Below are 12,372 nucleotides of genomic sequence, written 5' to 3' on the forward strand. Positions count from 1 at the left end.
CTTTGGTCAGATCATCCCTCGGCGCAATGGTGTAGACTGACCCCCCTTCCCTTGGTGCCCTCAAGACGAGATACATTACTGAAGCCCACTGATCTTGGATTTTGTGTCTTCCCCGTACACCAAGGTGCCGTAACCATACCAACTGGCCCTCCTCCAAACGAACTTCTCGAACATGTTGATCATGGTTGTTTTTACGGCGCTCCGCCGCAGCCTTCAACCGATCCCGGGCGCCCTCGAACGCCACTTGCAAGCGGACTTGATGTTCCTCAACCCACTCATGGACATAGCCACCAACAGGATCCCCTACCCGGCCGAGCAGGAAATCGACTGGAAGTCTCGGCTCTTGGCCGAACATCAACAGGAAAGGAGACTCACCGGTTGCCTGGTGTGGGGTGGTGTTGTAAGCATACAAGACCTGGGGGAGACAGGAGCTCCAATCATGCTTTCGAGACACGGGCAATGTACGCAGAAGATCGTGAAGTGTTCTATTGAACCGCTCGCATTGCCCGTTCCCAGAAGGATGGTACGGCGTGGTGCGAGTCTTTTTGATGCCATACAACACACACAACTGCTGAATAAGAGACCCCTCAAAACACCGTCCCTGGTCTGAGTGGATGCGAGCAGGGACACCAAATCTAGAGAACCACTCAGCAACCAAGACTTGAGCAACAGTAGTCGCCCTCTGATCACGAGTGGGGACCGCCCATGTGTACTTAGTAAAGACATCAGTCATTACCAGAACGTTCTCCATACCATTACGGCTTGGCTCCAAAACCGTAAAGTCCATGGCAAGGATCTCATTGGGCCGAGAGGCCAACAAGTGTCCCATAAACGTGCGAGCCGCTGGTCGACTCATCTTGGCCACCTGGCACCTTTCACAGGCCTGACACCACTGTGCCACATCAGCAGACATGCTGGGCCAATAACACCGCTGGCGCAAAAGCTCCAAGGTTCTCTCTACCCCTTGGTGGCCATGACCCTGGTGAACTTCTGTGAGCACCTCTGTTTTTAACGCTGCAGGCAACAACAGCTGCAAGATAACCTCGGCCCCATCTGGCCGGAAAACCTGGCGGTACAGAAGGCCATCCCTTTCGACCAACCGGTCCCACTGCTGCAACAACACCAAGGCCGACCGAGACAGTTGTTTCCGCTCATGTGTATTGGGACGTTGTTTACGTACCCAGAAAGCCAAAGCTTCCTGGATGACAGGATCAGTTTGCTGGAGTGTGGCAATGTCAGATGGGGGATGGTGGGGCAAGGCTGCCACAGTGGCTTGGACAGCATTTACCTTGTCCACCTGCAAGGCCTGCTGCAAGGGCTGAGGGAGCACTGCGCCACGGACCAGGGCTTGCATGTCCTGCGTCTCGGGAGCATGCTGGCGAGACAGGGCGTCAGCATTCTGATTGCTCCGGCCAGAACGGTACTTCAGCTCAAAATCAAAGGAGGCAAGCTGGGCTGCCCAGCGCTGTTCGGTAGCCCCCAGCTTGGCAGACGACAGGTGACTCAATGGGTTGTTGTCGGTATAAACAACGCATTTGTGACCCAACAAGTACTCCCGAAATTTTTCGGTCATCGCCCACTTGAGCGCTAGAAATTCCAACTTCATGGAACTGTAATTACGCATGTTGCGCTCAGTGGGCCTCAAGCCACGGCTGGCATAGGCTATAGGCCGAACCTTCCCATCCTGTTCCTGTGACAGCACAGCTCCAAGACCACCATAGCTGGCGTCCACCTCCAGGATGAATGGAAGGGTGAAATCGGCGTACGCCAAGACAGGTGCAGACACCAGGCGAGCTTTCAATTCGTCAAAGCTACGACGACACTCCTCTGACCAACGACCAGCGACAGTTTGATCTACCCGCTTGGACTTGAGGCCTGCCCTGGACCACACACTGAGCACCAAAGACAGAGGGGACGGAATGACTACGACCCCTAACACCTCCAGGTAAGCCCTCTCGTTCCCACCTGATCGCCTCACCTCTAGCCTCCAGCAAGGTAGAGGTAGGCTGCCTGCGCACAAACTGCTTCAACTCCCGACGAAGCGACCCATCCAGTACGTGCTCTACAAACTGGTCACGTAACAAAACCTCTGCGTTGGGTATGCCGCTGGGTGCACGCTGCTTCACGGATGTCATGAGGCTCATCAACGCAAGTGAAAACTCTAATAGAGTCTCTCCCTCGTGCTGCCGTCGAGAGAAAAAGGCCTCTTGTAACGCTACATATGACTCTGCGCACCCATATAACTCTTGTAATGCTTCAATGATCTTAGCCGGGTCTGAACGTTCCTCACTGGGACGGTATTTTATTTCCTCACGTGCCTCCCCCTCTAAGTGGTCGAATAGGAAGAAAGCCTGATCGGATGTGGACAAATGACGTGCTCTCATACAGGCTTGCACCTCCTCCAGCCACTCTGCCAACCCTATGCCTGACTTTCCCCTAAAGGTGGGACACCTCCTGTCCCGTGGCACAAAAATCAGTCTCTCTGTCGGGGGAGCACTGACAGCAGGGGGTGCAGCAGTGGGGGAGAGACTGGGGGTGCAATACTAGGGCCGGGCACAGCCATAACCTGTTCCTGTCTTAGCCTGTCATTATCTGTTCTCAGTTGAGCTATTAACTCTCTTAGCTCCTGCAACTCCTCCTCCATTGTAACGACTTTCCCTACCGTGAAGGTGAAACCAGGGGAAAGGGGAAGTGGAGTTGCAGGTCCACCAAACCAGCTGCTGCTTTGCCTTGAAAGAAAAAGAAAAAGTACAAGTCAGACACCAAAACAAAAACACAGCCACAGTTTTTTTTTCTTCTTTTTCTAAAGGAAAAACAAACCAAAAAATAGAACACACGTCTCTGCTCTCAGATTGAATCCTGCCAACAACGCCAGATTGTGGCGGCACGAAGAGGTAGTTTTTAGTCAGAGTTGGATTTTAAACGATTTGTACTGTTGCCAAACAACGCCACCCTGGGAGTTTCACCCAGGGAAATTAAAGTAAGCTATTTCAGAAGACAAAAAGCACTCAGGTTCATCACAAAGGGAGGCAGAGACGGTGCTTCAATTTATACAAAAATAGGTTTGTTTTTATTCAATTGTTTCGTTTTAAAAATGATCTAGTAAAGGAAATCATTCACAAGGGGAGATTTAAAAGGGGACCAATCAGGGCTGAGACTTTCTGGTGTGGATGGGTCAACTAAGAGGGGATACTTAAAACACCACACGTGCAATAAAATAAATAAAGTGAATGACTTAAACACAGCACACAACAAAAGACAGGGGCACCACCACCGGACACCAATCCACCACCGTCAGCTCAGCACCTGAGAGGGAGGAAATCAGAGGACAGTTAGGGAACAAATTAACACAAATTAACACAAAAAGGAAATTAATAGACTTAAATTAACGTAATTAGGCTCAACAATCACTTGCTGGCCACTCAAAATATACAAAATCACAAATACCTAAATAAACAGAACCAACAAACACACAAAACAACAACTAATAAACCAAGTCCCACACTGTTTTCTCTCACATACACACGCGCACACACACAGACACTAAAATGTGGCTCAACAGCAAACAGCGTGCGGAGCAGCAATACGCCCAGCCAGCCAGCAGTCAGCCAGGCAGAGTGAACACGGGCCAGGTCAGCCGTGACAGCGGTGGTTAGCTCGAGCAAGCAGTCATTCAGCAGCCCCAGCGGCGTCTGACGTCACGGAGCTCCGAAGCGACACGGTGCTCCGGCAAGACAAAGCAGCTCCAAAAGAAGGCAAAGCAGCAGGGGTTTAGCGGTGGCTACATGGACATCTTCAACCTATAATAAACAAACATAACGTAAGAACCTACAAGTGGCTGGAGGAGAGACCCATTGTCACTGAACACATACCGATCAGGCAGTCCTGGCCAATACGGCATGGAGAGAGGTGTAAGCGCAGCCCATGCGCAACCGGCAGTAAACAGTGAGTGGCGCACAGAACGGTGAGCAGCATAAGCAGCATGCAGCCAGCAGCAACACCCAAGAGAGCCTCTACTACACAAAATAACTATAATTAGCACTAAATGGGAGAATCGTGGAGAGAAGTGCAGCCGCAGCTCACCTACCACCCAGGGGCGGAAGCGACGGACGTCAGGTGACAATGAAGCCCAGCCTCCGGGAGCAAGAGAAAGACAGGTATGCAACTCCCCTTTTATACCGTCACTAAAAGTGACGTCACAGGACCGAGGACTGTCCTGCTACATCAGCTCCGGATGATACAGAATACATACATACATAACCCCAATCTGCAGATAAAACTAGTTTGTTGAGGAAAAAATATTAACTCTATTTGTAGCTGCAGAAGAAAAAAATAATCTCACGAGGAAAACAAAAATATTGCTCATGTCTCGGAGCCTCTTCAGCATAAAAAAAAAGAAAAGAGAAGTAAGAGTAATAAAAAAGATGTACTGTATGTTGTACTATTATACTAATTTATTGAAACACATGGCGAGTCAAACATCTACCAAAGCAGCTGTCAAACACTAAACAAGGTAGTAAGACGGTGGTTCTGCAGAACTGCGGCAGTAAATCCTCATCGGAGCTCCACTAGTGATTTCATATGGATCAAACCGTTAATAATCATTATTTTCTCCATATACCGCTCCCTGGCTTCCTTGTTTAAGGTATCCAGGTAAATTCCAGTTCCTTTCCAGCAGTTTAACATCTTTTTTTTGCGTTCCGTCTGTTCACTTGGTGAAACAGAAAAGTGGTTTTGACAGTCCGTCCCGTCTTCATTCACTATCAAAACAAATGCACGTGACGGGACAGGAGTTTTCCGATGATACAAATACATTAAGAGAGCCTGGCAGGGAGCGGAGTAATAGATCCATACGTATATATGTCTATGGGCTGGAGCGGAGGAGCGGAGCCGCCACCGCAGTAATGGCGGCCCGCTCGACTTCCGGGTTTCGCCGGATTCGTCTATATCATTAGTAGCGATTCTCTATCAGCCCCCCAGTCAGATCCTGCCACACACCTTAGAACATTTATTATTTTCTCACACTTCAAAGAAACCTTCTCAGTATGAGTTTTCCAAGTCAGTCTTTCATCCAGCCACACTCCAAGGAACTTGAAGGTTTTTATTTTTTCAAGAGTCTGGTTGTATATTTGCAGATGTTGTATTGGCAATATATTTTTGTATCCAAATACCATATATTTAGTTTTATCTATTTATATCTTAAAGCCCCAATCATTGGCCCACTCAATCACTTTCTCCAGAGCTCCTTGGATTTGACTGAAAACATAAGATAGGTTCCTCCCTCGCTTCCAGATGGCCCCATCATCCGCAAATAACGAACAACCAAACTCTTCTCTCACTCTACTGAACATGCCATTGACTAAGATGTTAAAAAGGACTGGACTAATCACACTTCCTTGAGGGGTTCCATTCTCCACCTCAAGCTCCTCAGATAACTCACTCCCAACCCTCACCTTAACTGACCTATTACATAGAAAATTCTTGATCCAATTAAACATCCTTCCTCTGATTCCAGCATCATAAAGTGCAATCTGTAAACCCTCCTTCCACAGCATATCATATGCTTTTTCAATATCCAGGAATACTGCCACTACTGCCTCCTTATTTGCAATGGCTTTCTTTACGTCAATATCTAAACTTAAAACAACATCCATTGTTGAGCGTCCCTGCCTAAATCCACTCTGAAATGACACAAAGTAATTACTTTATTCTCCACAAGTCTATCTGTTCTCATGCGTTCCATCATTTTGCATAGCACAGAGGTCAGGGCAATGGGTCTGTAAGAACTGGGCTTATCTGGCTGCTTTCCAGGTTTCACAATTTGAATTATTACAGTGTGTTTCCATTCTCTAGGAAGACACCCACTTCCCCTCACGTTATTAATTATGGCGAGCACTTTCTCCAACATGAATTCTCCAGCATGTCTAAATAACGGATAGTTCCTTCTCGCAGTTACAGTAATTATTTCATTTACCAACGTAAGTAATTAGAACAAAATGCATACAAAGTTTTTTCCATCACTGGTTCACTACTACTTCTGTCATTTAGCAGACGCTTTTATCCAAAGTGATTTACATCTGAGAAAACAACACAAGGAAGAAGGTTTAAACATAGTTTTATTTTTGTCCGACACAATGAGAGCTGAAGCAATTTATATGATAAGCTTCTGATCGTTAATATCAATAAATAAATAACAAATATTGTATTTAATTCATGTAATTCATATCATTTATCATAAAACATTTATGTTGTTATGAAACTTTTATTGCAATGGGCTTCAAAATAATACATAAGTATTTGAGACATTAAAACATTTAACATCCTGTAGGAGCCATTTTTTATGTTGTGCAGGTACTTGCTTTTCCACTAGGGAAACTGTACAACTGCGTTGCTGATTTTTGAATAATATTTTCAATGTTTCCAGAGGATTATCAATACATCTGCCAGCGGAAATTTAGCGGGAACCGCTACATAAACAGAAAAAAAAAAAAATACTCTCTCGGTTTCCATAGAGGTATTTTCTTTTATTTTTATAACATTATATATAACATTTGGGCCAACTTTTAACATTGCTCAAAAATAATGATAGAAATACAATTGATCAAGTAATATAGGCTATATATAAAATTACTTGATGTTCACCTAGGTGCATAGATTTGTTTATTTGTTTTTTTTTTCTTTATTTTTCCTACATTTTCTACATTGTAAGTTCTTGTTTTATCTCTTATATATTTTCAATTTCATACTTTTGTTTTACAAATGTATGATTTCTGTATTGCCATAGTTCATTCCACATGAAGGTCAGTTTCAAATTAAGGTGTTCAGGTTGGGAGTCCTGGGTGGTTTTAATTTAGTAGACCCAGAAGACAAAAGCTTGATGATACCTCCTATAAATTATTCCTTCATGGGAAATTGATATAGATTTTCGAAATTAAATGGTGGAAACTTAATAAAAATAATTTACTGGTTCATTTGAAAGACCACTCCAAACGTCAAATGTACCAGATAATAACCAATAAACCAACATTATATTTGTTGAACGCAGCCATATCAGGATCTAAAAAGACATGAAGTTACTAACTATTGTGTCCCAGTAGGTGGCGCTATAACACACAGAACGATCTGGTATCAGCATCCCTTAATGAGGAGAAGAATATTAGGCCCGCCCCTGTCTTCAAACACGTCCTCAGAGAGGAGCTAAATAACGTGGTCAACGTAGTTCCAGTTCAGTTGTTGACTAACTTCATATTCAACATGAGCGGACGAGGAAAAGGAGGAAAAGGTCTCGGTAAAGGAGGCGCTAAGCGTCACCGTAAAGTCCTCCGTGACAACATCCAGGGAATCACCAAACCCGCCATCCGCCGTCTGGCTCGCCGCGGGGGGGTGAAGCGTATCTCCGGTCTGATCTACGAGGAGACCCGCGGTGTGCTGAAGGTCTTCCTGGAGAACGTGATCCGTGATGCCGTCACCTACACCGAGCACGCAAAGAGGAAGACGGTGACCGCCATGGATGTGGTGTACGCGCTCAAGAGACAGGGACGCACCCTGTACGGATTCGGGGGTTAAACCAACCAAACGCCAAACAAAGGCCCTTTTCAGGGCCACCCACTTAACCCTAAGAGTTCGTATACCTCTTTATTTTAATACTTTATTAAGTATACACTTTGATGCTTTTTAATAAATATAATATTTTGCTGAAATATAGCAAAAATGTGTATTTTTAAAAAAGGTATAAAGACATGATGATGGATAAGTACAGACTTGTTCCCGTGTAATTGAATTATGTCAAAGAAAGGAAACAAAAGGATGGATACATTGAGTATTATTTAGATAAACATTTAAATCTTTTTTTTTACGTGTGTGCAGATACATGCATGTAAGTGTATGCATGTGTTGTACATATGTATGTGGATATGTAATGTGCTTGTATATATGGCCCATTTCAGAATTGCGGGTAATCTTAAACCTGTAAAAGTTAAAATATTTAATCTGAAAATCAGTGTACTAACAGAAAAATCGGTCAACTCTGTTGCAGACAAATTGGGTCAAATATATATATAGTACTCAAATGTAATACAATTTAAAAACCTTGTTTTGTCTTCCCTAGGAGAACTTTTGTCTTTACATCCATTAATTCAACTTTAAATTTTGTAAGATAGAAACTCTTTTTTCTGGAGTAAAAACATTAACACATTTAACTGAAAAGTAGCCAAGATGGTTTGCATTTTCTCTAAATATAGCTTTAAAAATGAATGAAATGCTTTGAAATTTCATGTAGTGAGAATGTTAGATATGACACAGCTTCTGATCAATTTGTTAACTAAATATATTTAATGATCATTGTTTGAAACAAAACCTTAAACAAACAGAGTTGACGCTGATGTAACAGAGTTGACATGAATAACAGAGTTGACTACCCATACTTGAAAGACCAAAAACAGTAACATATTTGCCTGACTCTGCAACTTTGAAAACTATTTTAAATGTAAATGTGTGTGAATGTGTATGAATGTTGGTGGTGGTCGGAGGGGCCGTTAGGCGCGATATGGCAGCCACGCTTCCGTCAGTCTGCCCCAGGGCAGCTGTGGCTACAAATGTAGCTACCACCACCAGAGAGAATGTGTATGAATGAATAATGATCTCTGTAAAGCGCTCTGGGTGCCTTGAAGGGCGCTATATAAATCCAAGTAATTATTATTATTAAAAACATTTCATTCTAACTAATACATCTGAATTGCTGATCTCTCGTGACCTCTGATGTCTCTTGAACTTGAACATTAATCTCCTGCATTACTGATAATGGCTTTCAAAATGTTTTTGTCTAATGGTCATCATATAAATTCATCCATTTTTAAAAGTAAAAACACAATTTTTAATTAATCTGAATTGCATATATTTCATGAACTTGAACAATAACAACACTGAGCTGGATAAAATAGCTTTCAAAATATTTCTAGACTGATGTGCATCATATTGTGGCAAATTCAGGGACAGCCAGGAGTTGAATTTAGCTTCCACAGACCACAGACAAGCACACTAACCAATCAGCCAAAGAGTCCAATCCAATCAAGTTAGGCTAAAGAGCCCATGGTGGTTATTGCTGCCCCTTCAGGTTCAGGTTCACTTTGTTTTTTGTTTTTGTTTTTTGGTTGTTTTTAAAAATTGAATGAGAGATTCACTATAATATCACAATAACAGATTTGACATATAATTAATCTACTCTTGGTGTATTCTCAACATTTTGTACAAATTAATGAGAGAAGAAATAAAACATACCATAACTCCCTCCAAATGTTTTCTGCAAGAGAAAGTGACATCACTGGGTGCAGGTCACATGTTTTTATTTAAATGCTATAGGGTTTTTTATGTGGTTTTATAACAGAGATAACAGAGTTGACCAGATCATAGAGACAGATAAAAAATATATATTTTTAATGTTGAAATCCCATGTAATGCAGAACATAAATACTATGTGCAACTGACTTTATAACTATTAATAGAGTAAGCACACAAAACCTGCAAATTATACTGAATTATTTCATGTTAATTCAAGTTGAATGTGTGAATCATGAGCTGAAGACAGTCAATAATGGGTGGGGTGGGAATCATTTAATTAATATTTTATGTATAAATTGTTCCTAAAATACACATCAAGCATTATTATTGATTAAAGTTCAATATAATTAGCAATATTATTTAAAACTGATCCAGTAAAGATTTTTTTGGGGGGAGATAACAAAAGGTTTTTCTATGAGACGTGAAATGTACCCGGAATTCTGAAATGACCCGTATGTATGTGCATGTATGGATATATGTGGAGGTACGTCATAAGTAGGTAGGTATGCATGTAAATGTGCATGTTTTTTGTTGTTAGCTATTATTCATTTGTTGTATTTCATACAAGAAAAATATATCAAACATGTCAGACTAAAGACATTTTGAAATGTAAGAAGGGGGGGCATTCACAAGCCGAGGCTTCAACCCTGACCCTTTGGTCTTTGACCTCATGGCGCTTTTCCACTAGTACCTCCTCAGCCCGACTCGGCTCGTCACTCCTCGTCCCGGCTCCACCCGTTTTGTCCCCGTTTGTTTTTCCACAGCCAGGTGAGAAGTGGGCAGGTTGGGGTGATGCTGCTGTGACGTACTCGATTGCGCAACACCTTTGTTCGTGACGGCGCAGATGAGAAATCAGCTGGAGCCGCGAGCGGCTGAGAAAAAAACAGAGCGCCTGTGGATCTGATTGTTCCTTATCGCCCGTCTACATCCCTTTTTAATTCTCTCGTCAGCCCCCAGGTTTATGAACATCTGACCCTCAGAGTTGGATCATGAAACAGACGTTTGCGCTGTATAATAAAATTCCTGCGAGTCGCTCTCGCGCTGACTCCCGCTTCCTGATTCAAACGTCTGACAGCCCCGCCCCCCCGACCAATCAGTGGCGTGGAGGGTGATGACGGCCCGGACCCCCGACCAATCAGTGGCGTGGAGGGTGATGACGGCCCGGACCCCCGACCAATCAGTGGCGTGGTGGGTGATGACGGCCCCGCCCCCCGACCATCAGTGGCGTGGAGGGTGATGACGTCAGATCCAGGGCCGGCTCAGCCTGGTGAGAACCTCGGCAGACTGGTTACAGAAAAAGTATCTGCTTGCGCACGGCTCCACCCGCCTCAGCCCGTAGTGGAAAAGCGCAAGGCGGGGGCGTGGCGGGTAGAACCGAGCTGAGTAGATACTAGTGGAAAAGGGCCATAGTGTTCATGCTTGGTGGTGACCAATACATTTTTTTCATTCATTCAATACTTACTATATCATATAAACTCACATACATTGGCCTGAAAGTTGACCTTCAAAAACTGACAAGTGTTGCTTCTGACAAAATTAGAAGTCTTTCATATATTTTTCGGCAAAGGATAAACGAATGAACGTAAAGGCCCTGGACATACATCAAAGTTAAGGTTAGTCAATTTTCCATTTTGGAATTTTTTTTTCTGTCTTTGCTGTGAACTCACCACACACATCTAGATACATAAATCCACCTATGCACCTATTTATTTACACACATTGAGCATACCTCAGTTTACATTTACACATTTGTACTTTCACCCACCAATATTTCTATATTTTGTGAAAATTACCTGATCCTTTCAAATTGTGTTAAATTGTGACATTGTTTTAGCTCCTTCTTTAGCTTGTTCTATAGTTTTACGCCGTGAATTAAAGTACGTACCATAACGTTCCCATTGTTTTATTAAAATGCCATTATTCATTGACCTAAAGAAAGCTTTCTTTAGGTCTATGAATATAGCTAATTTCTTACGGTCTGTGATACTGGTTTGATCTGGATCCATATTGTTTTGGCAATAAACACTATCAATGATTTATTTTTCTTGTATCAGATTAAAATACATTGAACTACTATTACTCTTAATGTAATTTAAATGAGTTGCTATTTCTGACACAGGTATTTATTCTGATAAGTTTGGTCCAACATTCACAAAATAATTAATTTATCAGTTTCTGATAACGCTATTTACATGGTACATGTAGCTTTAATAATGTTTTAATTTGTATCCAATAATTTATATTAATATTCATTTTTACATGCTTTTATAATATTAGTTAACTTATTTTTATATTTTTACTATGGCTTTTCTGGTTCAGTTCTTCGATGTTTTATAAATTCCCTAAAAGGTTAGTTTTTTTTTTACATGCATTTTGTAATCCTTTCCAGAACCACTGTTCTTTTTTTTGCCCGTTTTTCCTCGTATCTTCCTTAAATGGACAATTTTTATCATATAATGATTTAAATATTCTCAAAAGTCTTCATATGCTGCATTAACGTAATTTGTTTCTATATAATTATCCTCAATCTTATATAATCAATTTGGCTTTTAGAGGCATCAAGGAGTCATCTGTCCTAAACTGTCTATGGTCTGGTATTTTCATCAACTTTCTCATAGTTGCAATCATAGATAGTGAACACTGTTATGTCATTTATTAATATTCCACTAGTTAAACGGTTCTCTGGGACATTTGTGAATATTTTGTCAATTAAGGTTGTACAATTTAATGCAGGCGTGTCTGGTGATTTTAGGATACAGGCTTATGCTGTACTACATAGTAATATTAAACTCTTCTGTCATTCTATGTTTTTGGGTTTAGGAGATCAACATTGTAATCCCCACAGTTGAATACTATAATCTTATAATTGATAGTCTTGTGCAAAAAAAGGGCCACACCAACTCCACTTTTGTTTTTCTGTTTTTAAATATAATTTCATTCATTTCAAAGTCCATTCGCTTTTCACTGTTGAGCCACGTTTCAGATATTGCAGAGACCGCAATGTTGGCCGAATACACGACTATCTCACTATATCAG

General features: G+C 42.1%; 1 protein-coding gene across 1 annotated transcript in view; it reads right to left on the bottom strand.

The window, feature by feature from the left end:
* The window catches only part of LOC133448911 (uncharacterized), a 79,687-nt gene that overhangs the window by 48,349 nt on the left and 18,966 nt on the right, over positions 1–12,372 (bottom strand). The window contains exons 5-6 of the mRNA XM_061727892.1: positions 12,352–12,363; positions 10,004–10,012 (exon numbers count right to left, since the gene is read on the bottom strand). Coding sequence (XP_061583876.1) covers positions 10,004–10,012; positions 12,352–12,363 — 21 coding nt within the window. The remainder of the gene's footprint in view (positions 1–10,003; positions 10,013–12,351; positions 12,364–12,372) is intronic.

The sequence above is a fragment of the Cololabis saira genome, chromosome 1 (assembly GCF_033807715.1).
Source record: "Cololabis saira isolate AMF1-May2022 chromosome 1, fColSai1.1, whole genome shotgun sequence".
Taxonomy (NCBI): Eukaryota; Metazoa; Chordata; class Actinopteri; order Beloniformes; family Belonidae; genus Cololabis; species Cololabis saira.